Here is a 27,907-nt window from a genome sequence, read left to right as displayed (position 1 = left end):
TTATTTAATATTCTGTATGAAATCCCTTAATCTGCTAGGATTAGATAAATATGAAAGTTATTGAATATACAATATATCAACAAAGAAACTATTAATAAAACAAAGAATAGATGATAATTTACAGTATTTTAGCTGTGAAAACCAGCTATCCCAAATTCTCAATGTAATGGTCAATAACTTAACTTCTAAAGGCACAGTCCCCCACCTATCAGTTCAAATGGAATAACAAAAATTCTTAAACGAATTCCCTTCACCATCTTTTTCAAGATAAAGATGATAATAATTCCTTCAAGAAAGAACTTTTCCCCATCCTCTCCTATCTTCTTCACCTTCTCTCCAACTATGACAGGAAAACAGTTTCTTCAAATAAATATTAGAAATCATCCAGTTTAGCTGCCTCATTTTCCAGATGCAGAAACTGAGATCCAGAGAATAACTAATGGTATAGTGACTTGAATGCTCAATTTGGTGTTCAATTCAAGTACAGCCTCAGAGCTCTGTGTGTGTGTATAAAACTAGCTATGTGACGTTAGATAAGTCACTTCACCTTTGTCTGCCTCAGTTTCCACATTTGTAAAGTGGAAATAAAGATATCTATAGTACCCAGGGTTCTTCTCAGGGTTGCTGCAAAACAACAGGGAAATCATGTGTATAAAAGGGCTTCACAGACCTCAGAGCTCTATACAAATGCCATTTATTGGTGTTATTACTTGGACTCCCTAACCTGAGACCTGGAGCATGTAGCATAGGAGAGAGAGCGCTGAGCTTGGAGGCAAATGGCCATATCTCAGCTCTGCCAGTTACCAGCAGAACATATCACACAAACCTCTCAAACTCATTTTGCTCATCTATAATAATAGTTGCCCTCCATAACTCAAAAGAGAATATAAAATACTTTGTAAAGCCAGCAGCATTTATATATATATATATATATATATACATACATACATACATACACACACACACACACACACACACATATATATATATATATATACATATATATATATATATATATCAATGGGAGCTGTTGTGATGATGATGATGATGATGATTGTTCCAATTATGATCATTTCACACAGGGTTATGGAAGGATCAGATGAAATCATGTAGGTGAAGCTCTCCATAATCAGCCCTTTATTAGCAACAGTAACACTACAAATAATTGTGATTGCTCTTTTCTCCTGGGCCCAAGGATGATTCCAATGGAACCATCACAGAACGGTGATGAGTCTACTTGGAGCCTGGAACCTTCCAAAGAAGTCCTACCTCTCTAGTTCTTTCCCACTATCTAGTTCCCTGGGTCTGGCTACTGAAATAGTAGCCCCCCCCAAATGTCAATGCCACTGGGACTCCTGTTACTCTTTCTCCCAGTGGCACCTTATTTCTCAGGTCACTGCTTCTGCTAAAGCTGAATTCTCATAGAGCAATTTTCCTAAACTGAAATGATTTTCTGTTTGCCACAGGAAAGACATAGATGAGACATAGAATTAGGGGCTCTGGAGCTACAAAAGTCTCTAGAGCTCATCCAGTGTGATCCCCTCAATATATAGAGAAGAGAACCAAGGTAACTGGCACAGTAAATAACAAGGCTGATGTTTGAACCCAGATCCTCTGATACCAAATCCAACCCTCTTTCCATTCCCACACAGTTTCTACAAAACAAAGGATTTCCTGATACCAGAACAGGTTTTTTTAACCAAGGGAAGCTGTATATCTCCTCCCAGAGAAATGCTTGACACTTGTCAATCAGTAATGTGTAGTCCTGACTTGTCTAGAGACAGAACAGCAGGCCTGATGACGTCTTGAGGTCAGAGGATCATAGCTAAAAAGTACTGCGGAGGTCACCTAAACTAATCCATCGGGTGACCTTAAGATATCATCTAATTTAATCCATTGTACAGATGGGGAAACTGGGGCCCAGAGAGGTTACATCACACAGGTTGTAATCAGCACAGCCGGAATTCGAACATAGGTCCTCTGACCCCAGATATTGTGGGGGAGGGGGCAGTTTCCATTGTATATGGAAGTCCTAACCAATCCTCTAAACCAGTGACTTCTTTGCTCCCTCAGAAGACAAATTTTGTATGTATGTCATTGCCAGTGGGAACCTTGCTTAGTGTAGACAAAGAAAACACGTGACTTTCACTGCAGAAACAAGCTAAAGGCCTCCAAGCATATAACCTTTTCCTCAGTCCCCAAAGCTCAAGAAAGTCAGAGCCATGCAGCCTGTAAATGGCATTCATTATCTTCTCTGTTCGCTTCCCATCTCAGGTACCATGTTAAGACTTAGTCCCTCTAAGAGGCAGAATGGCCCTTCTAAGAAGTGGGGAAAAGCATTTCTGTCCCCTAGGAGACGGCTTTCACAGGCTCAGGCCCATTTGAGTAACTGAGATGCAAAGATTAAATATCCAGGAATAAAAAAGTGAGACCCTCTGACTTGCATTGAGTACTAAAGCCACGACCTAGGTTCACAGTTCACTTATGACCTATACCAGGATAAAAATGGCCCACATAGAGAATCTCCTTTTGCACCAAAGGGAGGGATTACGTCAGGAATCCATTGTCAGGATAGGAGCCTATACATGTACACCCTTCAAACACACACTTCCGATGGCTCGAGGGTTTGGGTAGTGGCCACAGCAATAGTGACGCTGGTGGGAGAGAGGGGCGGGTATCTAGAGCCTGTGAGATAGCTATCTGGAGACATTAATGGGAAGGCCAGAGCTCATTCAAGGCCATGAAGCTCAGTTTCTTTGTAAGATAGGCATAATATTTGCACCACCTCCCACACAGGGTTGCCATGGAGAAAGCCCTTTGTCAACGTTGACACGTCAGAGAAATGGAAAGCAGAATTTTCTTTTGGGGGGAGACATATTGGAATTCAAATCAAAAGACCACATTGATGTTTCATTAGCTGTGTGACCCTGGACAATTCTGGGCATAGCAATATCTATGCTTGCTACTTCACTGTGGAAAGAGTGCTGGCTTTGGAGTCAAATATCTGGTCTCAAATCTCCTCTGTAGCTTGCTACTAAAAAGTCAGCCTTTCTAGCTGGCCTCAGTTTCCTCCTCCGTAAAATGAGGCGGTTGGATCTGAGAGAGCCTTTGATGTTCCTGCCAGCTCTATCTCAACGATCTACTGATGATGGGGAACAATTGCTAGGACTCATTGAAGGCGAGTTTTATGTAAACGTCAGCTATTATTGTTATGACTGTGCTCTCCCGCCGTGACGACAGCAGCATGTTCTCTCCGTGTGGCCCTCATCATATTCCCGCCAGAGCTTCTAATATAAGATCTAAGGACACGATGTCCCATACCAATGGAGAATAAGCAACCTTCTGTTCCTTTATTGGAGGCATAGAAGCAAACCTACTCCCAGGACTCTAGGACCAAAGCAATCATCCTCTGACCCTTTGTGCCCATGATTTGGGGACAACTGAGTGTTACATTTGCCCCAGTTGTGTCGCCCACAATCATGGGTGGGGGACAGGGGGGGAGCGCACAGCAGTGATACCAAACAACCTCCTGTGATGCCTTATTACCAATAAGCTTGGTTTCCAGAAAGAACACAGAAAATCAAAAACATTCCCAGCTTCTGTTTAAAGATGAGGAACCCGAAACACAGGCTAATTAACCTGTTAAAGGGCAACAAAATAGGCAACAAGATATGAACAAAATAGGCATAAATCCTGATTCGGTTCCTACTGTTCACTCTTCTATGCAATGCGATTATCATTCCTCAGTGAGGCTTCCATGGACTCCTACTGTGTGCCTAGCTAGAACTCTGCTGGCAGATAGCTGTTCAGTCTGATCTATATCTACCAAGCCAAAGGCCACAGAGAATCCCTACTGTAGGAAGGAGGAGAGCAGTTGAGACACTCAGTAGACGGGAAATTAAATGCCAGAAAGAGCCAACGTCTGCCAATTGTAAAATGATGGAAGAAGCAAGATGAACAGGAATTCCTGAAGCAGGAAGGCAGATTGGAACTCATTGATATCACTGAGCCTTGAGATGGCACAGGTTGGGACCCGTAAGTGAAATGTTCCTTTAAAAGGATAATACCTTTTAAAGAAATGACCAGGATATAGAAAAGATGGGAGAGATGTACCTCTTCCCTTTTGGTAAAGTAGTGAGAAATCATGGTTGTGCACTGTTAGACCATCGTCAAACCCTATTGGAGTCTAGTCCTTGGGGCAAGGAAAGTTTTTGGAGAAGGAAAGGGACGCTGAGAAATAAATGCAATGAAGAATTAAAAGCATCGATAAACTGTAAATGTAGAAAATGGTTAAATCGGGCAGCTAGTTGGTGCAGTGGATAGAACCTCAGCCCTGAAGTCAGGAGGACCTGAGTTCAAATGGGATCTCAGACACTTAACACATCCTAGCTGTGTGACCTTGGGCAGGTCACTTAACCCCGATTGCCTCTGCAAAAAAAAGAAAGAAAGAAGATCAGTAAAAGAGATGGGGGTCAGAGTAGTATTATATTTTAAGAAACTATCCTTATATGACAAATTGCAAAAACCATAGAGGAGAAATCCAGTGACAAGCACAGTGGCAGAAAGAATTATTCTTGTACTATTTTGGCCTTGGAGTAGAATATATATCAGTGATGTCAAATTCAAATAGAACTAGATCTCTACCCACATATTTACTTAGAAAACAACAAATTAGCATTATTTTTCTACACTTTTTATTTTGTTAAACATTTCCCCTAGCCATGCTGAGAATTTTGCTGAGTACATTTAGCCACCTCTGCTGTAGACCACCCTGACAGAAAGAGGAAATAGATGAGGAATTGGGGAAAATAATATATAATAGTGATGGAAGACTCCATTTCTCTACACATCTGCTGGAGCTCTCTATCTTTGTTTGTCCAAAGTAAAGCAACTAATACTTTTATGCCTGAGTAATTTCATCTTTTGGAAAATAGAGGATATCCCATTGTGGATCTGATTGTCACCAAAAAGAAGGAACTGGTGACTGGGGTGAAAATGATGGGAACATTGAGAAGTGATACTCCCATCTTAAGATTTGTTCCACAGAAGGAAAGGAAAGCTGGAAATTACCAGACATCTAGAATTCAGCAGAGCTTATTTCACAGGGTTCTGCGAATGAATAGATAGATGAACTCCCATGGATTCAAATTCTTTAAGGGAAGATAGCCTATGAGGGATGGGAAAACTCTCAAGAAGGAAATTCTGGGGGCAGCTAGGTGGTGTAGCGGATGGAGCACCGGCCCTGAAGTCAGGAGGACCTGAGTTCAAATCTGGCTTTAATACGTCCCGTCTGTGTGACCCTGGGTAAGTCACTTAACCCCAATTGCCTCAGGAAAAAAAAAGAAAAAAATTCTGAAGACACAAAGAGAAACAATTCTAATGAGGAAGCAGAAAGTGTCCAGGGCCTACTGTGAATGCAGATCAGTGAGAAAGGCAGAGCTACCCAGTCTTTATTTTGTCTTGTTTTCTCTCTGCCAAATTAAATGGCCTTTAGATTTAAAAACACCAAACAGCTAATAGCTAATAGGGAGTTGACAACCCAGGATAAATAAGAACATCACCTTGCTGCCCTCGATGAGTTTAATTCGTCCAAACCCAGGCAAACTACCTTTCCGAGTATTAAATTGTCACGTGGCTTGGCTGAGCCACTCTCCATGATCTTCAAAAAATCTTAGAGAAAAAGGGAGCTACCATAGGATTGGAGAAGAGCAAACATCACAATCTTTTTTTATTATTATTATAGCTTTTTATTTCCAACACATATGCGTGGGTAATTTTTCAGCATTGAGAGTTGCAAAACCTTCTGTTCCCAATTTTCCCCTCCTTCCCCCTCCCCCAGATGGCAGACAGACCAATAGTGTTAAATAAAACATCACAATCTTGACCAGAGAAGAGAAGATAATTTGCAAGCTCTTAGTGAAGGAACTTCACTCTGAGTCCTGGCAAGATTTCTGAAATGTGTTAAGAAAGAGATGGTTAGCGAAAAAGGAAGTGATCATCCCAAATATCTAGTCTAATTTCTTTCTTCTTAGACTTCAGGAAAACATCAGAAACTTACTTGAGTATTCAGATAGAAATTCTGCAGATGTATGGGCTGGATCTTCTTACAGATTTGGATTTGGAACTACCTAAAGTGCCTTGGGGGTCATTGGCTGACTTCCCCTCTAAAGTTTAAATCCATACATAGCTTTTCTTTAAACTCTCTGAAATCTGCTCTCCTAAAATCTAGGCTATATGCCATATGGCAGGGTATTCCTGGAATTCCTCTTCTTTCCTAACCCAGATTGTAAGATGAAGCAGTCACTTCCCCTCAGTAATCAGATCCCGTATAGGATTTCTCTTTGTTGTTTATTACAGAGAGTCAAGAAATTATTAGCTCATCTCATTTTGGTCGAGATAGATCCAATCCGGCCAGTGTCCAATTAATTGAAGTCCCCCATTACTATTCTCTCCTGCCCGTTTCCCAAACTCTTCATCTACTCTTTCCTTTGTCCCGTGTGCCCGTAGCATACCTTTACTTCTACTTGTACGGATCGCCGTTCAGATGTTCTCCGTCAGTCTTTCTGCCCTTTGAATCTCTAGCTTCCCCAGCTTGTTCTCAGACTTTATGCATTTGTGTCCAGAGATCTGAGGCCGTGGGTTTCATTGCCGACTCCTTTCTTCGATTTTGTCCCCTGTCAGAACAACAATAAGACTGAAAATAATGAGAATAGCTAACTGTAGCTCTTGTTACACGCCAGGCACTGTGCTAAGCACTTTGCGATTATTGTCTCATTTAATCCTTATAACAATTCTGAGAGGAACGTGCTAATATTATCCCTATTTTACAGATGAGGAACCTGAGGCAAACAGGTGAAGCATTTTGCCCAGGGTTATACAACTCGTGTCTGAGGTTGCCTTTGAACTCGGGTTTTCCTGACTCCGGGCCCAGGGTTCTAGCCACTGTTGGGCCCGAGGCTATGAATTTCCATGCATCTCTGAAGGCTTGTGTCCTGCTCACAGAAGAATTTGAAAAAGGAAAGAAGAGCATGGGGATTAGGCTGGAGCGGGGAGGAAAAGGAGGGCCTCGCTTAAAGATTTTAAACTTCCAATGGAACAAAATAGTTTCTTTAGCCGACCAAACACATTACGCTAGCACCAGGTGGACACTGCTCAGCACTGGTTTGAAAGGGAAAAGTTTAGGCTAAAGAATAAATAACAAGTACCTGCATTACACAGCAAGCTGCAGATCTTTGCAGCTCATTACCCCAAAGGGTGTTACATGCTGAAAAAATAAGGAGTTTTCAAAGGATGTGTGTAAATTTGCACAAGCCATATAATGGGTTGTGAAAGCCGACTCAGTTATTTCGAGGTATGTACCTAATATTTGAGGTAAATGTCAGGATGTACAGTGTCCCCTCTCTGGGTAGATGACTCACAGGGCTGACCCGATATGTCAGTTCTTTTCTCTGGCCCAGAGGGAGTCACCTTTGGCAGGAGGTGGTCTCCCTAGCCTTCCAAAAGCCAGACAGCTAAGTTATGGAGAGGAAAAAAACAGCTCTTAGGGAAATAGAAAATGCATTCAGATAAAGTGGAGGTCAGGCTGACCTTTACAAAAGAGGAGGTTACAGAGTACCTTAAGAACAAGTCATGCTTGGAGGGCTCATAAATTATCTCCCCAGTGGATGAATGTACCAACCTCAGGACCATCCTGTGCTCTAAAGTTTGTGGGCTAAGTGTGCTCACAGTTTGGTTCCCACTTAGTAAAAGTGCAGCTGCTCTGCCTGTTCAGATGAGAGGGTGAAAACAAAGCACGTCATTCCCCCCTCCCGGTGCTTTTAGACATCAATTTATACAAAAGATGCTACAGAACATAGTGGGCTTATTTTCCTCCAACTAAACAGTTTCCAGCAATAGCTTTAAAAAAAAAATAATAGCTTTTTATTTTCAAAATATATGCAAAGATAGTTTTCAACATTCACCCTTGGAACCCTTGTGTTCCAAATTTTTTCTCCCTTCTTTCCCCCCAATTCCCTCCCCTAGACAGCAAGTAGTCCACTATAAGTTAAATATGTACAGTTCTATACATTTTTCTACATTTAACATGCTGCACAAGAAAAATCAGATCAAAAAGGGGAAAATGAGAAAGAAAAAAAGTAAGTAAACCACAACAAAAAGAGTGAAAACACTGTGTGGTGATCCACAGTCTCCACGATCCTCTCTCTGGGTGCAGATGGCTTTCTCTATCAAAAGTTGATTGGAACTAGCCTGAATCACCTTGTTGAAAAGAGCCATGTCCGTCAGAATTGATCATCCCATAATCTTGCTGTTGTCCAGCAGGAGCTTTTAAAGCAAAAGGACTTTTAATAGAATTTCCACAATAACAACCTTTGACTTGAACCTCTAACTGAACAGAGCTGAGTTGAATGCAGTTGCATTACTGGTCACATTTCTTCCACTTCAGTGTAGCCAGGAAAGAGCTTGTTGGGTTTTCATGGTACCAAGGACTACTATCCACATGCCACTGACTTAGCAAGGTATGCCTCCTGCCCTTCAATCAAACCTATTGCCATATCACAACCCTCAAGGCCCATGATGAGGACCAAAGCTACCCCTAAATTTATTTTAAAATGTTTCATTAAATTAGTTTATTTTTTTCAATGACATGTAAAAACATTTTTAAATATTACTTTTTTTTTTCATTTTGAGTTCCAAATTATTTCCCTCTCCCTCCCTGTGAAACAAGCAATTTGATATAGTTTATACACATGCAGTCACGCGAAGCATATTCCCATATTAATTAGTCATTTTTTTTGAAAGAAAACACAGCAACAACAAAAAAACAATAAATGAAAATAATAGGCTTTGATCTGCATTCAGACTCTTAATCAGTTTTTTTTTTTCCTGGAGGTGCATAGCATTTTTCATTATAAGTTTTTCATAACTGTCTTAAATCATTGCATTGCTGAGAATAGCAGATCCTTGTACAATATTGCAGTTATTGTGTACGATGTTCTTTCACAGTCATATACCACAACCTGTTCAGCCATTCCCCGATTGACAGGCATTCCCTCAATTTCCAATTCTATACTATCACAAAAAGATGTGCTGTATGTATTTTTTGGTACAAATAGGACCTTTTCCCTTTTTTAGATCTCTTTGAAATACAGACCTAGTAGTAGTATTACTGAGATAAAGAGTATGCACAAATTTATAGCCCTTTGGGCATATTCCGAATTGCCTTCCAGAATGATTAGAAAAGTTCGAAACTCCACTAAGAAGAAATGATTCCCATTTCCCCACATCCCCTTCAGTATTTGTCGTTTTCCTTTTTGTGATATTAGCCAATCTGATAGACTTGAGGTAATGCCTCAGAGTTGTTTTAGTTTTCATTTCTCTAATCAATAGTGATTTAGAGCATAGCTTTGCTTTTTTCATCTGAAAATTGCCTGTTCATATCCTTTGACCATTTGTCAATTGGGGAGTGACTTGTATTCTTATAAATTTGACTCAGTTGTCTGCATATTTGGAAAATGAAACCTTTATCAGAGAAACGATGTAACAACATTTTCTCAATTTCCTGCTTTCCTTCTGATGTTGGTTACATTGATTTTATTTGTGCAAAATCTTTTTAATTTAATATAATCAAAATTGTCCAATTTTATATCTCATCCTACTATCTATCTCTTGTTTGGTCATAAATTTGCTCCTTATCCATAGATTTGATAGGCAAACTATTCCATGCTATCACTCTTTACTTCTAAATCAATCATATACGCATTTTGACCTTATCTTGGTATACAGACTAAGATGTTGATCTATTCCAAGTTTCTGGCTAATTGTAAAGCTATCTTTTAAATGCAACCCCCCATCATCAGTATTTCTATTACACACAAAACCTAGCAAAAAGAGAGAGAGAAATTCCAGTTAAAATAATTGTAGGCAGTTAAATACTTGGGATAATATCTGCCGAGACAAACCCAGGAACTATATGAACAGAATTGCAACATGTTTTTCACAGAAATAAAGTCATATCTGAACATCTGGAAATATATTAATTGCCACATCCATCACAGTTGATCATCACATAATCTCACTGTTACTCTGTACAATGTTCTCTTGGTTCTCACTTCACTCAGGATCAGTTCATGTAGGTCTTTTAAGGCTTTTCTGAAATCAGCCTGCAGATCAAAGGATACTATTTTTCACTTTCTTTTTTATGTTTTTTTTTGGTCTGTGTTTTCTTTCAAAACATGACTAATATGGAAATGTGTTTTGCATGATTACAGATGTGTAACATGTCAAATTGCTTGCCTTGTCAATGAGGGGAGAGTGGAGGTAGGGAGAGAATTTGGAACTCAAGGTTTTTTTTTAATGTTAAAAATTGTTTTAGATATAATTGGAAAAAACCAATATTTTTTAATAAGAGTAGCTTTGTATTTTTCAAAATACATGCAAATATAGTTTTCAACATTCACCCTTGCAAAACTTTGTGTTCCAAAATTTTCTCCTTCCTTCTCCCTCCCAATCTCCTCCGCCAGACAGCAAGTAATCCAACATGTGCAATTCTTCTAAAAATAGTTCCACATTTATTGTGCTGCACAAGAAAAATTAGATCAAAAGAGGGGGAAATTAGAAAGAAAAGCAAGCAAACAACATAAAAGATAAAAAAAAAAACTATATTGTGCTTCACATTTGGTCCCCATAATCCTCTGTAGATACAGATGGCTCTTTCCATCACAAGTCTATTGAAATTGACCTGAATCAACTCACTGTTGAAAAGAGGCAAGTTCATCACAGTTGTTCATCACAGTTGATCATCACATCATCTTGTTGCTGTGCACAATGTTTTCTTGATTCTACTCACTTCACTCAGCATCAGTTCATATAACTGTCTCAAGGCTTTTCTGTAATCATCCTGCTGATCATTTCTTACAGAACAATAATATTCCATAACTTTCATATGCCATAATTTATTTGGACATTCCCCAGTTGATGGGCATCCATTCATTTTCCACTTTCTAGCCACTACAAAGAGAGCTGCCACAAACATTTTTGCACATGCGGGTCCCTTTCCCTCCTTTAAGATCTCTTTAGGATATAAACCCAGTAGTAGCACTGCTGGATCAAAAGGGATGCACAGTTTGATAGACCTTTGGGCAGTTTCAAATTGTTCTCCAGAACGGTTGGATCAGTTCACAACTTCACCAACAGTGAATTAGTGTCCCAGTTTTCCCATATCCCTTCCAACACTTATCTTTTCCTGTCATCTTACCCAATTTAAGATGTATTAAATGGTACCTCAGAATTGTCTTAATTTGCATTTCTTTCATCAGTAGTGATGTAGAGCATTTTTTCATATGATGAGAAATGGCTTTCATTTCTTCATCTGAAAATTGTTTATATCCTTTGACCATTTGTCAATTGGGGAATGGCTTATAGTCTTATAAATTTAAGACAATCTCCATGTATTTTAGAAATGGGGTCATTATCAGAAATAGTGGATGTAACATTTTTTCCCAGCAAAATATTATTTTAAAAAAAATAAAGAACAAGCCTCCAGAGTTGTTAATACTGATGTGTTTATGAAGAGACCTTTAGTTCAGCCCCAATCTTCAAATTGTTACTGGTGCCACCTTAGTATGTACCCACGGTACCTAAGTAACAACATTCAAACTAGGGCTTGGGAAAGGGGTAGCATTTTAAGGACTGTCCTTGATCAGGTTTCCTAAGTAGGGGCTGCTTCCTGCCCTTTTCCCTTTCCTGGAAAAAAGCAGTACTTGGAAGGGTTCTCTCTGGCTTTCATATGGCAGTCTTCTGCTACCCCATGGCTGAGGAGCACTACCCCAGAAGGCAAAAGCTCTGCCAGATCTGCTTGCCCATTTTCTCCCGATGTCTATGAGTAGTGGCGGCAGCAGAAGGCAGTTTCCAACTGGTTTGATTTCTCCAGTTAGCTGAAACCCCACCAGAGCATCTCACTTAAAAAGAAACTTCATGGTTCTTGCTGCATAGAGGACTATTGCAGATGCCAAAGAATTAATCATGCAGGGGTAGCTAGGTGGCGCAGTGGATAGAGCGCTAGTCCTGAAGTCAGGACGGCCCGAGTTTGAATCCGGTCTTAGACATTTAATTCTTCTGAGCTGTGTGACCCTGGGCAAATCACTTAGCCCCAAATACCTCAGGAAAAAAAAATTAATCATGTAGCAATGCCTATGTTATATAAAAAGGGCCAGAAAGAGGGGTGGATCAACATCAGGGAGCTACAGACTGCCTAGGAGCCCCAGCTGGGAAGGACCCTGGGGCAAACCACATACCCCTGGAAGGGCCAGGATCCTCCAATCAGTTCCTTGACCTCATAGCACGTGACCAAGTCAAACCCCAAGTTCAAATGCTGGCTTTGTTATTGACTGCTTGTGCTTTTGCTCAATTTAGACAAATTCATATCAGTAAATATTTATTAAACACCTGCTGTATGCAATAAAGTCCCAGACTCGCCACTGGGCATGTTCAGAAATGTATGCCATAGGTTCCAAGGAGGCTATTATCTACAATAGCGTTATAGGATGTGTGCCAAGGAGTGAGCCTTGTGCCTTGGGCTGGGTGCCAGCAGGGAAGAGCAGGACCTCTTCTTTAATTGGGTAGGCAGTAGAGAGTCTTTGAAGACTGGAATGGCAGAGTGACATGATGAGCTGGACACAAGGTTACTTGTTACTGGAGCCAACTGTGTGAAGTCTCCAGTGGTAATGAGAACTACTGTTGTTTACAGGCATGGGGATGTATGGCTAGGGGGAGAGTGTTGACAGCCACCTCTCCCTACTGAATTGACTTGAAAGTCAAGACATCGTATAGTTGGAAAAACACTGGATTGGGAAGCAAAGGAGGTGGGTTCAAATGCTGGCTCTGATGTTTAACACTTGTCCGAATGATCTTGGGCCAGCAGTTTCTATTCCCTAGTCTCTGTTTTCTCCTAAAATGAGGGGTTTGAAGCAGCCTTACATCTTGGCAGTTTTATCAAGACAGCAGAATCCCACAACAGAGGAACCGCTCAGAAAGGCAGCAGGTGTAGGTGGGTGCTGGAAATGGAAGGGCTGATTTTTTTAAACAAGGTAAAAGGTAGAGAAAGCTTGTGGTTAAACCCAGTTTCCCTTTTGAATCATGAGAAGGAGACATCTAAAGAATGATCACTGATGTGTTTCCTCTTTCAGTCATCTACCTCGCGGTGTACCATGCCCTCTTTGTTTTCTTCATCTGGACCTACTGGAAATCTATCTTCACTCTCCCACATCAGCCACACCAGAAGGTAAATGGAGGGGGAAAATGGGAGCTGGGATTGCAGGGACTTTGAAGAGGAATGAACTAGAAGCCTCAGGCCCTTGTATTTGGGATGTTCAAGGGCAGGGAAATGAACTAGAAGCCTCAGGCCCTTGTATTTGGGATGTTCAAGGGCAGGGCATGTGGCTAACACACCCAAAGAGGGGCAAGGGTAATGGCAGAGGCAGCAAGGACACACTTTCTCCTGTCTCCCTTTGCTTTCTGTTTTTCACTCCTCCCTCCCCTCCCCCCTGTTTCTTTCTCTCTCTCTCTCTTTCTATGTTTACTCTCTTTCCCTCTCCCTCAGAACTTGGGCACTGGGGCAAAAAGAGATCCTAAGTGATCTCGGGAGAAGTCACCTTCCAGGATTCGGTGCCTCCTATACTAGCCTTATAGAGAGACTTTGTAGACTGGAGATCTCTTCCCCATACTTCTTTGGCAGTCATCTTCAGGGGATCTGTCGGGATCTCTAGGGTCAGGGCAGCCACCTAATTTATAAGGAAGGTCTTTTAGTTCCCCAGTTCCAAAGAAGAGCCAGCCAGGAAATAGGAAGTTTCTAGTTTGGAAGGTCCTGAATGTAGATGTTTGCAGATTTGGGGGTGGGGAGTGATGATTGGAGGAGGACACTACAAACCACTGGGCAAGGAGGAGCTGGGGCTGGGGCATAGGCCCCTTGTTGGATGACAAAAGACTTTACTTGTTCTGGGCCGTAACAATAAGGGTGCCAGAATCTTTCAAAAGACAAGCCGGTGGGCAGACAAAGCTGACTACCAAAGAGAGCCCGGTTGGGTGCAAAAGGAAATCTGTATTGCCAGGAACAGGAAGCCGTCCAGTAAAGACCTCCTCGGACCTCCCAGGATAGCATTCTTTTCTAGTATGAGACTTTTCACCCATCTGGATGAACCCAAGCAACTGAAACCATTCAAGTCTAAGTCCGGGAAAATTAGCTGATTCCAGTAGAGAAAGTTCCATCTGTGTCCCAAGGAAAGCCACCTCAGAAAGCCCCTACACAGCTACTTCAGTCAGTGGCTTCCAAGAAGCAGTCTTTTCTCTCTCCTTTGGGAGAACGTGTGGTCACAGCAGGCATTTTCATATGCGTGTGCACCTTTTTTCTAAGGGCCCCAGTCCCCCTTCCAAGATAAGTGTGAAGAGGCCATGAAGACTTCTGACTTAACCTGTGGTCTTCCCATGCCATTTGGACAGTTTGTAGTCTGCAGAGATTCACAGTGCTTAGAATAGAATGTAAGAGGATGCACCAAACATGGTGCGATAGAGTACCACGTGTTTGGGCCCCAAATGCTTTGACCAGTTCCCTGAATGGCATCTGATCTTGGCTGGGCTAGCTAGATCTTCTCACTTGTCTTGGTTTTTTCCTTCTTTTTTGGCCTCATTTAGTCTCTGTCCCTTAATTTCTTTGAACAAGTCCTTTCCCTTTCCCCTGACCCTCAGTTTCATCTTCTGTCAAACAAGAGCTAAACTAAGTGATCTTTGAGGTCCATTCTTCCACACAAGCAAAAAATCCCATCAGATACAGGATGTTCATGCTGCCCAAAATTAGGGACAACCCGCCTCTCCCGTGGCAATGACTTCTCATGCTTTAATGATACATTTTGTAATATTTGATTACCAAGCACAAGGGGGATCTTTGGAACTTGCCTGACTTTTATGTTCTTCCATTTGTAATCTTCATTCTCCCAGGTCAACAAAGTAAAGTAGCTTGGTCAGCAACTATTTTCTGTCTACTTCCAATAGTTTTACATTTTTCTGGAAACTCTTTATGATATAAAGAGGACATGGTTTGAGATATGTAGTGCTTTTTTCTTTTTGCATACTTCTAGTGATAGATGCCTGATCCCATTCTACTTTAGGAAAGCTCTAACATATAAAGATGGGGGGGGGGGTTTCCTTTTATTCTTATGTGTGGTCTAGATTCGCTTTTGGTTCACCCATTGTTCCCAGTCCCATCTGTGGGATGAAACAAAACAAATCTCTGTTCTTCCTCCATGGGATCATCCGTCACATCTTTGAGGAGAGTCATGTGGGGGACTCTTCGATCTCCTCTAATCTAACCTAAGCATTCCCACTTCCCCCAGTCAGTCATTGTATGGCATGACTTCAGATTCCATCACCATCCTCGTCACCTTCCCCTCGCTTCGATCCTATTTGATGATGTCTTTCATAAAATATCCTGCTCGAAATCAAAGATAATATTCTGGCGGCAACTTGATCAGAACAGAGTACAGCGGGCCTCTTATTTTCCAAATTCTGGATGTTGGACACTCAGTACAGCCCCAGGTGGAGCTAGATGTTTGGAAGAACAGTTGACGTCACTGACTCGTACTGAGCTCGTTCAACACTAAGACCCCCAGATCTTTTTTACTTGACCTGTTGCCAAACTCTCTCTCTCATATCCTGTTATTGTGTTATTCGCTGCTTCTGGTTGATTTTTTTTTTAATTCTAACCACATTTTTAATGGTTAGAAAAACTATAAACCCAAAAGGGAGTGTAAATTTCTTCATGGCATGCCTTCTGAGCAACAGTATTACTGATGGCAAACAAAGATTTTCATCCCTCTCAAGTAGCAGAACTCAGTAACCACTCACCATTGTGTATTTTTCACGAAAGTTGGGGCTGCGGTTCCTTTAAGACTGAAAATCTACAGCGTCGAGCTCTAAATCAGAAATACACGATTGCTGAAGTCTTGAGGAAAACTTGCTTTTTATAAGACTGCAACAAACTAGGGCATGAAAAGGAGTCGCCCCCCCCCCAAGCCTCAAGAAGAGCTTTCCAAGCATCCCCCGGGAGACATCCTTGCCACTGACTAGCTAAGCACAGTAGCCATCAGTGGGGTTCTGGATCATAGCCAGCTGGCAAGCGATGAAGTGATACACTTTGTAACCCGATTTTGCCGGGATAATGGTTGCCTGAGAAAATGGCTTTATTTAAAAGTTTAAAAGTGGAGGGGATGAGAGGAGCCCAGTGCTGCCGGTTCCCATTTTCTGCCCAACTTGAAGTGTTTACAGCTCTCTGAACAATGCATCCCAGCGCTCAATTATCTTTGCAAATGGCATCCGAACTCTGCGGTCCTTTTCTTCTGTACTGACCGGTTCTTATTTTGTGCTTCAGCTTTCACTTGCGAGATATGAACCAATAGGGTGGGCCTGGAACGACCATTATTTATCTCTTTTTAAAAACCATCAGTGACTCACTTCTCCTGCAATCCGAACAATTGGTCAGAAACCATTTCCTTGTTAATTGCACATAAAAAAGCTCTAAAGTCCGATTTGAAGCTGGAACAGGTATTGGGTATTTGCTTATGGATGAGATTCTTAAGAGTTTTTCTCTGTACCTTACACTGAGTGGATATACGTCTCTGTCCCTTTTGTTTTTAGTTCTTCATGTCCTACGGAGACAAGGAACGCTATGAAAATGAAGAACGGCCTGAAGTTCAGAAGCAGATGCTCCTTGACATAGCCAAGAAGTTGCCGGTGTACACCAGGACTGGGAATGGAGGTAGGCTTGAGGGAGCATGGAGGAAAGATTTGGAAGGGGGGAGATGAAATAAGAATGAGTTCAGAAACATTATATGGGCTGAACCAGAGGCCATGCAGCTCCTTTTCCCAGGATTCTCCAGCAAAGCCACCCTGGTGTCCTTCCACTGGTTTCTGATAGTCCTCATCTGCCCCAGAGCCAGTATAGCTGGGATTCTCTTGTACCCAGATGATCCCACCGTAGCCTATACAGAACAAGGGTATATTAGTTTGGGGGACAAAAAGGGGAGTCTTGTTCGACCCACGTTGTGTTGACTTTTGTGATAGCCGTGTGGTTTTCAGAACAGGCCACTCTGCATATTCCGGTTAGTTGAGGAAAAAAGTCTCTAGAGCCACACGGCCACGTCTTCACTCAACTAGCAGTCTGCCATGTGTCGAGTTCAAGCGAAGAGCAGATTAAAATACATGTGTTTTCTCTTAGCGTCTCCTCTAGCTCATCTCTACCACATACAGTGCCTCCAAGACTTCCGACTCCCTTTGGAGTTTACACTTCTTCAGTCCATTAAAAATATAGTCAGAATTTTGAAAAACTCAACCGTAAGAACTGAATTCACAATGATAGGATAAGAGACTCATGGTTAAGCAATAGGTCAAGTAGAAAAAAATCTAGGGATTTACTGTATGTTTATGGTTTGGACCACATATCATAATACCTCGTTTCATTGTTATGTGTGCTTCTTTCTACCAATGCAGATTGCGATCCATGGATTGAATAGGCACACTTCATGAGTTGCTCTGATCAAAACATTCACTCCCAGCTGGTTCAACCTTATTGTGAGGAGGCCCTTCGAGCTAAGCCAGGTTACGCTATCACTGGGCCAGGCCTTTGTAGCCTAGAAGGCCCTTCTAGAACCTGTGCCCCAGTGGCCTGACCCCCGAGACTCTCGGGTCAGCACAGTAAGGGCTTTAGTAGCGGCCTATCCTTCCCATCCTGTAAAATCCGAAGGACCCAAGATCTAGAGCTGGATCTTCACAGGGCTTGGAATCCCACCTCTTCATTTCACAGAAGGGCAACTGAGGGCCCAGCCAAGCTTGTGACTTGTGCAAGGTCATACGGGGAATATGTGTCATATTTGGGATTTGAATGTAGATCCTGAACACCAGAACCCAGTTTTGTTTCCTCGGTGCCGTGATCCATCCTTAATGTCTGTCATTACCACAATAAGACCTGTGCTGATCTTTTATAGTCACTCTCCAGCAGTTTCTGATCTTTATGAGTAAGTCAGGAGGTCCAGAAGTAAATATTCATCTTTATTTTTATAATGAAGAAACTGGAGTAAAAGAAGTCTAAATATATTGCCCTAGGCTGGTGAAGGCACCAGTAGCAGGGCTTGGTTTTTTCATAGATTGTATTGATCTCTTTTGGTTTTATATCCTCTAGATTTCCCCCTGCATCTGTCCCTTCCCAAGCCTAGAGGGCCCCACCCTGTAACAGAAATTTTAAAAATATGTAACAGAATCAGTGGCCACATTGAACAAGTCCATCATCCTCTGCAGCGTTCCCCACTTGGCCTGTCTTTCCCCAACTGCCCCCAGGAGCTTCTCGATCTTCTTTAGAGCCAAGCTTGTTCTTTATAGCGTCACCACAGTCCATTTCAATCAGTCGATGGCTGCTGTCCTGTCTGTGTTGACATAGTCTTCGTTTATATTGTTTTCCTGACTGCTTATGGCACTTTGCATCAGTTTATATAATGTTTCCCATTCTCCTCTGAACGTAGTAGTCTCTTACATTCATGTCCCACAAGTTATTTCCCCATTTCCCAATTAATGGGCCTTTCTAGTTTGTGCCACAAGAGTGGTTCTGGGAATCTTTTGGTGTAGTGGGGCCTTTCTTTTTTTGCAATGTCCTCCTTGGTGGTACGTACCCAGCAGCAGAATCTCTGGATCAAAGGATGCAGCAGAGATTGTTTTAAAGTAACAGGGTTCTATATTCGATTGCTTGCTGTCGGGAGGAGGGGAGAAGTAAGGAAGAAAAAAAATTGGGACTTCAAAATCGTACAAAAATGAATGTTGCAAATTATCTTTACACATAATTGGAAAACTAAGATATTATTGAATTTTTTAAAAATCAAAAAAAAAATTAACCAAAAGGGTTCTTGGCTCTAAGCCTTGTGCTCATCTGGCTGCTTGCCTGGTGAAAGTCTTCATGGACTTTTCCACATGTGAGCGTGCTGTGCACAGACATGCACACATATGTTCACACTCACCACGTTATACTAATCTGCTCCACCTTCGATTTGCTAACTTGCAACAATCAGCCACTTGACTGAAACATTTTTAAAGCGATCATCTGTTCTATCTAGGTAATGGGACATTTGTGCCTGGAAGCGAGCCTTGACCCTTGCTAACCACTCATATTTCTTATAGCTGTCCGATTCTGCGACCGGTGCCATCTGATCAAGCCTGATCGCTGCCACCACTGCTCTGTCTGTTCCATGTGAGTGACGAGAATAAGAATATTTCCCGAGTGCTAAGCTTGCCCACTGCTCCTTGCCTAGACGACGAGAAAACCGGTCTTTACATGTGACCGTACCGGGGCGTCTCCCTTGAATCAGTGATGTCCCAAGCTAACGATGCCCTCGTGAAAATGATGCTTTAGAGCAGGGGTTCTTAAACTTTGATAACTATATTGCAGGTAATTGATTTGTAATCCTATGGAGTTTTTTATATTATTTGATGCCTTTAAAAATGATTCTCGGAAGGGGGCCATAGGCTTCCCAGACCGACAGAGGAGTCATAACGAAGGTTAAAAAATCTCTGCTTCTAGACAGAAAAGAGAAACAACTCCATTGGGATGTGGAGAGAAGGGGGTGTGGGGGACAGGGTGGGGGTGGTAGAACAAAGAGCAAGCAAGTCCTTGTTTGACCAGGGTGAGGTGCTTTGCCCATATTCTCTTCACCTGGGATCATCCTAGGCTGTCTGTGCCATTTACTTGGAAAGGAGAGGTATGGCTAGTGTGAGGATAAGGGCAGGGAGAATGACAGAGAAAAGGATGGAGCAGCAAGGAGACAAGAGGGTACAGGAGACATAGTGAGATGGAAAGGAGAAAGCTGCCTTGGGCCTTAATTCTCTCGTTGGCGCTCTGAAGCCTCCAGCCCCTTCAAAAAGGATCTTTCAAGGTCAATTATTTGGTGTCAGCCTGATCACGTGGCATGAGCAATCATGTCCTTGAAGGAGCCAAGGATGCGCTGCCAGGGATCGCAAGGGGTTTATAACCCCTCTGTGGTCATGATATTAATAATATGTCAACATGTTAGGGAGCCTTGGCTTCGTCAGTGTGGGAAATTTCCTCTTTAGCAGCTCCTTCCACTGATACAGATGTGTCTTTGACCCAGTAGAGAAGTCTGAGGGAGTTGCCAAAAGCGCATCAAGGTGACGTGCCTTGCCCGCCATCTCTAGTGTTAGAGTCAAAAATCGAACCAAGATTTTCCTGACTGCAACCCAGGCATTCGCTCCGTTTTCTAGTCGTGATGTTCGTAAGGGAGTGTTTCCTTATTAGCATCTTCTTACTCTAGCCTATCGGTTTTTGTCTCTTGTAGGTGTGTCTTGAAAATGGACCATCACTGCCCTTGGTACGCCCTCCCGATCGACTTCTTAGTCTGAAGGCTCAACGTTGCTTACGTGTCTACCGAGTCCAGGGGAGAATGAATAGCTGTAGTTGTGCCCGTGGGTTCCCAAGGCCATAGAGCAGATACATTCCTTCCCGTTCACTGCCTTTAACAAGTAGCCAGGCGGTTAACACGCCGCCAATTTTCTTCCACATTTCAAGTGCATTTGTAGGGTCCCCAATGGGTAGAATCCTCTGGCTCAGTATTGCTCGTTTCAGCTGCCCGCTTCCCAGTCTGGTCTGGCAGACGTGGGGGGGTCAGACTGGATTATCTCACTGTGAGCTACAACACTCCCCCTGCTCCCTAGCTCTGCACAGCGGCCTAAGCCACAGTAGATTCCCAACAGCAGATTCACTCGGATGTGTACGGAACTAGCCCAGGACCGGTAGGCAGGGCGTAGACTTCTGGGGCTGCAGATGGAGACAGAGATCGGGATGAAGCTTCAACTTGGTTTCTTTCGGGCAGTTCTACGGAGGACTCTCCCACGTGGCCCACGAGAGAGTGGCGGGGGAGACCCACTTCCCTCGTTTCATCCACCTCCATAGCCCCGTGCTCTCGATGTGCTCCGACTCGCAATTCATTTGTGTTTGGGTTTTTTTAGGGTGAACAACTGCATCGGATTCTCCAACTACAAATTCTTCCTTCAGTTCTTGGCCTACTCTGTCCTGTATTGCCTCTACATCGCCACGACCGTATTCCAGTATTTCATCAAATATTGGGTGGTAAGTTCAAGAATCCCGAAGGGTCCGTTCTCTCATTTACCGGCACCCTCGCTCATCCCCGTCTCGGAAAAGTTTCCATGTGCCTACCTTGCTCTGTGGTTTATGAAGTGAATACTTTATCTCGAGGGGAAATGGGTTTATACAGAAAGGTGGAGATTAAATAGAGGCTAGGGACTGTAGCTGGGATTTCATTGGTTAATTAGAAGGGCCATGTGTGGAGATTCCCTCCATCAATGCAAGCCATCACCTTTTGCTCAACTTAGAACACTGAGAGGTTGTTTACACAACTTAGATGCAAAGTGTGGTGAGAAGAACCAGGAGATCATTGTGCGCAGGAAAGGCCCCGCTGGACGGCGATCAAGCCTGAAAGACTTGGCTAGTCTGATGGAGACAGTGATCCAGGACGATTCGGGAAAAAACCCATGATGAAAGACATTAGCTCCCTCAAGAGAGATCTGATTAACTCTGAGCACAGATCAGAGCAGATGTCGTTCACTTTGTTTGTTCCTCGTTTACTTTCTTTGTTCCTCGTTTATTATTATTATTGTCGTCGTTGCGCCGTAACTGATATAGAAGCGTGTTTTGTGTGACTCGTGTGTCTCACTGATGTCACCTCGCTTACCTTCTCAATGTACAGGAGAGGGGAGACGGGAAGGGGGAAAATTTGGAACGCCACAGATTTTTTAATGCATGTTAAAAGAGAGGACTCACCTATCCCAAGTCACACGAATAGTGTATTATCAAAGGCAGAATGGGAACGCGTGTCCCCGGCCAGGAGACCAGTCCTCCGGCCACTTTCATCATGGCCTCTTTCACTGAGGCCTTCGGGAGCTTACCACTGGTATGGCTTTTAAGGACTTGACCTTCCAGGACCTGATATGTACATCTCTTACCAAGACCACTCCTACATAGGAGAGAATGTGAAAAAAGGTGAAACTTGCTTCTGCAATCAAGCTTCCTGTGGAAAGGGCCACCTGCCATCTCCCAGGCCTCCTCCCCTTTTGCCAGAGTTGCCACATTCCCACTTGGCGTAACTACATCTGAAATCCCTAGAGCTGATGGAACTAAAGTTGAGAGCCTACGGGTGCAGCCAGAACTGGGCGTGGGGTCGAGAGGCCTGGCGTCTTGCTCCTTCTGCCAGGGTACTACTTTCTTTCTCTGTAAAGTGAGGCCTGCCAAGCTTCTCCGCCTCACCGTGACGTTGCAAAGATCAAATGTGGGAATGTACGAGCTGGCACTTTCCAGTATTAGAATGCGCTCGACAAACATGATTTTGGCCCCGTTCCCCAGAGCACGCCTACATCCCTTTGTGTCCTCACCTTTTGCTTGAGTAAACAGGGCGTGATGGTGATGGAATTAGAATGGGGAGGGGCAAGAGCCCCAAAGGAGGAACTGGGAGAGATGCACACTAGTTGTGTGACCGTGGGTAAAACACTCACTTTGCTGCTGTGAATCTCAGTTTCCTAATCTATAAAATGAAGATATTACAGTCTTCTCTGGTTATGTTATGGAAAGCTCTCTTTCAACTTGAAAGTGCCAATTAATGTAAGTTTTTGTCATTAATGGTAACGGTCATGGAGAAACAGTAGTAGAAATGGCTCTGCCTCTATGACCTTCATGAGAGAGCAAGTCAGTTGTCTTCTCTAAGCCTCAGTTACCCTATCTGTAAAATGAGGTCATGGGACTAGATTAAGGGTTGGCAGACAACAGCTTAGAGGCCAGATCCACCCCGCTGCCTGCTTTAGTGTGGCCAGCAAGCCAAAAATGCTTTTTTCATTTTAAAATAAAGTGCCATACAAAAATGGGCAGAGGATCTGGCTTGCAGGCCATAGTTTGCTGACCCCTGGATCAGATGGCCTTTCAGTGCCATGATCCTCCAAGTTTATCTTTACATCTCACTTTAGGACTCACAGAGTACTTTCCTTGCCATGATCCTGTGAGGTAGGCGATGCAGATATTTTCACCCCCATTTTACAGAGAGAAATCAAGGCTTGGAGAAGGGCATGGATTATCCACAGTCACCATAGCCCAGGAAGTTGTTGAGCCAAGCCGCGAAGGCAGATCTGTGGAGCCCACCCCATGCTATGCAAACTCTGAAGAAACGCCTCCTTCTGGATTCCTGGGACACCAGTTTCGTCAGCTCCTCGTCCAGCAGCCGCCCCCGGAGCCCAGAAGTGTAGCCAGGGCTGCCGGGTAGTGAATGCTCTTGGGAGATTTTTCTTTTCAGGGCCAAGAGTCTTCATTTGTGACGAGGATCTCAATCCCCTGCTCCTGTGGACAGACTGTGACTCTGAATCAGGCAGAGAACAAAGGAACCAGGGCTTGCACTGCTGATGATACTTAAATTATTTGTTAGAAAATGGGAGGGAGAACCAGTACTCTGCACTCCTCCCGCTCTGGCGTTCCCAAGGCAAACTTCAGACCTCGGCTCCTGAATCGGGTCAGGAATCCAGCTGGTCCCAAGGGCTCAGGAAGCAGAGAGAGAAAGAAAACCCCTTTTCCTTATTTTCTCTTCCCCTTCCTCTCCCCTTTCTGTCCCATCTCTTCCTCTTCCCACTTTGCATTCTAGCTCCCCTCTTTGTTCCCCCTCCTCCTTCCCTTCTTGCTCTTCTTTAGTCACTAGTCTTTCCTATATCTTCTCTCCCCCTTCTATCTCTTTTCTTTCCTTCCTATATTTCTCCACCCTCCCTCTATCTCTAGTTCTCTTTTGTCTTTCCTCGCTTTCATAACCCCGACCCCTTTTTCCCTCTTTTCTGTTCCCCCTCCTCTTCTACTTCTTGCTCTTCTTTAGTCACTAGTCTTTCCTATATTTTTCCTCCCCTTCTATCTCTTTTCTTTCCTGCCTATCTTACTCCGACCTCCCTCCATCTCTCCTCTCTTTTTTCTATCCTCTCTACCATTTTTTCCCTCTCTTGTGTGCCCTTTCCTCTCCCCACTTTGCCTTCCGTCCCCCCTCCTCTTTCCCTTTTTGCTCTTCTTTAGTCACTAGTTTTTCATATATCTTCTTTCTTCTTCTATCTCTATTCTTCTTTCTTACCCCCCAGGGCTTTTTGCCTGTTTTCCCTTCCCCTTTCTGTCCCATCTCTTTCTCTCCTGACTTTGCCTTCTATCTCCTCTCTCTTTCCCCACTCCTCTTTTCCTTCTTGCTCTTCTTTAGTCACTAGTCTTTCCTATATCTTCGCTCCCCCTTCTATCTCTTTTCTTTCCTTCCTATATTTCTCCAACCTCCCTCTATTTCTACTTCTCTCTCGTCTTTCCTCTCTTTCATACCCCCACCCCTTTTTCCCTCTCTTCTCTTCCCTTTCCTCTCCTCACTTTGCCTTCTATCTCCCCTCTCTGTCACTTCTCCTCTTTCTCTTATTGTCCTTTTTTAGGCACTAATCTTTCCTATGTCTTTTCTCTCCTGCCTATCTTTATCCGACCTCCCTCTATCACTACTTTTCTCCTTTGTCTTTCCCTCCTGCTCTGCTTAAGTCACTAGTCTTTCCTATATCTTCTCTCCTCCTTCTATCTCTTTTCTCTCCTTCTCTATTTTATCTTTCCTCTCTTTTATACCCTCTAAGCCTTTTGTCCTCTCTTCTGTCCCCCCTTCTCTTCCCTTTTTGCTCTCCTTTTGTCACTAGTCTTTCCTATATCTCCTCTCCCCCCCTCTTTTCTCCCTTTTATCTTTCCTCCCTTTCATACCCCCCAAACTCTTTTCCCTCTTTTCTGTTCCTCTTTCTCTCCAATGTCTTTTCTCTCCCCACTTTGCCTTCCATGTCCCCCCTCACCTTTCCCTTCGCACTCTTTAGTCACTAGTCCTTCCTATATCTTCTCTCCTCCTTCTATGTCTTTTCCCTCCTCTATTTTATCTTTCCTCTTTTATACCCCCTAACCTTTTTGTCCTCTGTTCTGTCCCCCCTCACCTTTCTCTTCTTGCTCTTCTTTAGTCACTAGTCTTTCCTATATCTTCTCTCCCCCTTCTCTTTTCTCTCCTTCCTGTCTTTCTCCGACCTCCCTCTATCTCTACTTCTCTGTTTTGTCTTTCCTCTCTTTCATACCCCCTCTCTTCTGTGCCCCTGCCTGTCCCATCTCTTTCTCTCCAAAGGCACCTCTCCAGTTCTAAATGCACCTGAAACGAGAAGCTTTGGTTCACCCAGACAAATGGTAGGGAACCCGGCCGGAAGGCACTTTGCATGGAGGCCGCTGAATCTAATGACCATTTTGAAGCTCCTAAAAACCACTTTTATTTCAGTACTTACTTTATCAATCTCTTAGGAAAAGATAAAGGAAGAAGAAAAAAACCCTAGAAACGTGCAAGGCTCTTAGGGCCAGCGCCTGCTCTTGCAGGTTCCAGGTTGTGTCAGCAGTGCTCTGGGCCAGGCGGATTCCCTACTCTGGTTTGGAACTCCTATGGGAGGTGGACACGATCCGCTCCCTGTCAAGGGCTTTACCTGCCATTGAACTCTCATCACTCTAGAATGAAGAGCTTGGAGAGCTGGAACATTAGGTCTTTTCCCCTTAAAGAGATCTGCTGTGTGAGTCTGGACAAGTCACTTAAACTCCCCGGGCCTCAGGTAAAAGGAGCCAGTGGTACTCATGCATCCTTCCAACTCTAAATGTCAGATCTCATGAACAGATCATTTCAGAGGCAGGACTCAGAAGGGGAGTTCCGGGCAAGACTTGGTCACTGTTGGTGCCTTAAAGGAGGACACAGCAAGCCGGCGACTCTGATAATCCTCTACCAGAAAAGCCCCCGGTCTTTGAACGGGTCTAACTCCATCACTTCTCTGGCCTCGCCCACCTTGCGCAATCAGCACACCGTGTTGTGACTGGCAAATAGATTTTTATTGTCCATATCATTCCTGAAATCAGGATCCATCTTACCATTTATAGGTTGAAAACAGGGATAGTCAGAATATCAAGTAGATGACAGGGACGGAGTGGAGAAGGGAGAGGGAAAAGCATTAGAAGAAAATGGCAGTTTGGCCCTGCCGCGCTTCCTCCAGTCAGGGCTCGTTGCCCCTCTTCGATGGCTACACCACAAGAGTCGCCACAGCTGAAAGATTCCTCATCTGCAGCAAAGCCTCTCGGAACTTGACCCCGGCCACTCTTAAGATGATGACTGCGGCGTCAGGTGCGGGCTGGCACTCGGTGTCTTACCGGGATCCATTCGAACCCGACTTCTGCTCGTGAGCTGTCAAACGGTCACTTCCTCTCAAGTCGGAGGAGGACTTGAGTGAAAGATAAAAGGGGGGGAGGAGCTGCCTTCTCAATGTTCCATACGTAAGAGGACATTATTAAGTCAAGTATAATTCTCTAGACACTAATGCCTACTTTTGCAAGATCCTGCCTCAGCAAACCTTATGCAAAAGGTGACTGGGGATGACGAGGTGAGGAGGGATGGCGTTGGTACGCTAAGAGAAATGCCAATGGGGGCTACACACACATGCCAAGGCCAGGAATGAATGACCCACTCTAGGGGGCACAGAGTGCAGGAGGGGCAAGGATGTGAAACGCAGAATATGTTTTACTTGACATTTGTCCTAAGGGTTTGGTGGTCTTTTTTTCAATGGTGAAAAGTAGAAGGAAAAGAAAATACATGTTTCTTCCTTGAAAAATAGGAAAAGAATAAGTTGAGGCCAAATGATACAAGACTTTCGACACTAAGCATGGTCAGATATGCACTTTAGGAATATATTTAACAGGTACAAAGATAAACTGAAGAAGACAAAGGCTTCAGGTAAGGAGATCAACTGCGAAAGGACCTTTGTGCTTGCACAAAAAGAAAAAGACAGGAAAGAGAGAAAAGAGATAGAAAAAGGAGAGAAGATATAGGAAAGACATGACTAAAGGACATTTTGCTTGCAACTAGAACGCCAGTTCCATTTAGACACACACGGTAGGCAGGAAGTAATTAGAGACTGAAGGTGAGCAAGAGGACTGGGGTTTGAAGAGGTGAGAGCCATTTAACCTATGGGGAAGGGAGAGAGAGAGAAAGAGGAGACAAGAAAAAGAGGATGTGGGGACAGAGAGAAAAGAAGAGTAAAAGAAAGGAGTGAAAGAAAAGAAAGAGGAGATAGAAGGAAAAGACATAGGAGAAAGGGAATAGAGGGAAAAGAAAAGGAGGAGATAGAAGACAAAGGGGGGAAGAGGAGGAAAGAAAAGAGGAGAGTAAGAGAAAAGAGAGTAGAGAGAAATTAATAAAGAAAGAGGGATGAGGGGTAATCAAAGAGATAGAAGGGGAGAAAAGAGAGAAGAAAAAGGGAAGAAGTAAAAGAAGGGTGAAATAGGAGATTCACAGAGAATCACAGAGAAAAAAAGAGAGAAAAGAAATAGAAGGGGGAGAGAAGATATAGGAAAGACTGGTGCCTAAAGAAGAGCAAGAATGGAAAGAGGAGGGGGAAAAGAGAGGGGAGATAGAAGGCAAAGTGAGGAGAGAAAAGAGATGGGACTGAAAGAGAGAAGCAGAGAAAAGAGATAGAGGAAAGACTACTGACTAAAGAAGAGCAAGAAGGAAAAGAGGAGGAAGGAAGAGGGAAAATAGAAGGCAAAATGAGGAGAGAATGAGGTGGGAAAAAAGGGAGAAGAGAAAAGGGCAAAAAACAGTGGGGAGTAAGAGAGAGGAGTAGAGACAGAGGGAGGTCTGAGAAAGACAGGAAGGTGAGAAGATATAGGAAAGACAAGTGACTAAAGAAAGGCACAGATAGAGGGAGGGCTGAGAAAGACAGGAAGGAGAGAGAAGATATAGAAAAA

At 43.4% G+C, this 27,907-nt stretch overlaps 1 protein-coding gene across 1 annotated transcript in view; it reads left to right on the top strand.

Annotated features, from left to right (window-relative positions):
* Positions 1–27,907, top strand: part of ZDHHC15 (zinc finger DHHC-type palmitoyltransferase 15) — a 58,642-nt gene that overhangs the window by 10,975 nt on the left and 19,760 nt on the right. The window contains exons 3-7 of the mRNA XM_051968425.1: positions 13,185–13,279; positions 16,684–16,804; positions 19,210–19,279; positions 20,382–20,414; positions 21,052–21,172. Of these exons, the coding sequence (XP_051824385.1) occupies positions 13,185–13,279; positions 16,684–16,804; positions 19,210–19,279; positions 20,382–20,414; positions 21,052–21,172 (440 nt within the window). The remainder of the gene's footprint in view (positions 1–13,184; positions 13,280–16,683; positions 16,805–19,209; positions 19,280–20,381; positions 20,415–21,051; positions 21,173–27,907) is intronic.

This window comes from Antechinus flavipes, chromosome X (genome assembly GCF_016432865.1).
Source record: "Antechinus flavipes isolate AdamAnt ecotype Samford, QLD, Australia chromosome X, AdamAnt_v2, whole genome shotgun sequence".
Taxonomy (NCBI): domain Eukaryota; kingdom Metazoa; phylum Chordata; class Mammalia; order Dasyuromorphia; family Dasyuridae; genus Antechinus; species Antechinus flavipes.
The sequence above is the reverse complement of the archived record's forward strand: the minus strand, read 5'-3'. Positions and strand labels throughout refer to the sequence as shown.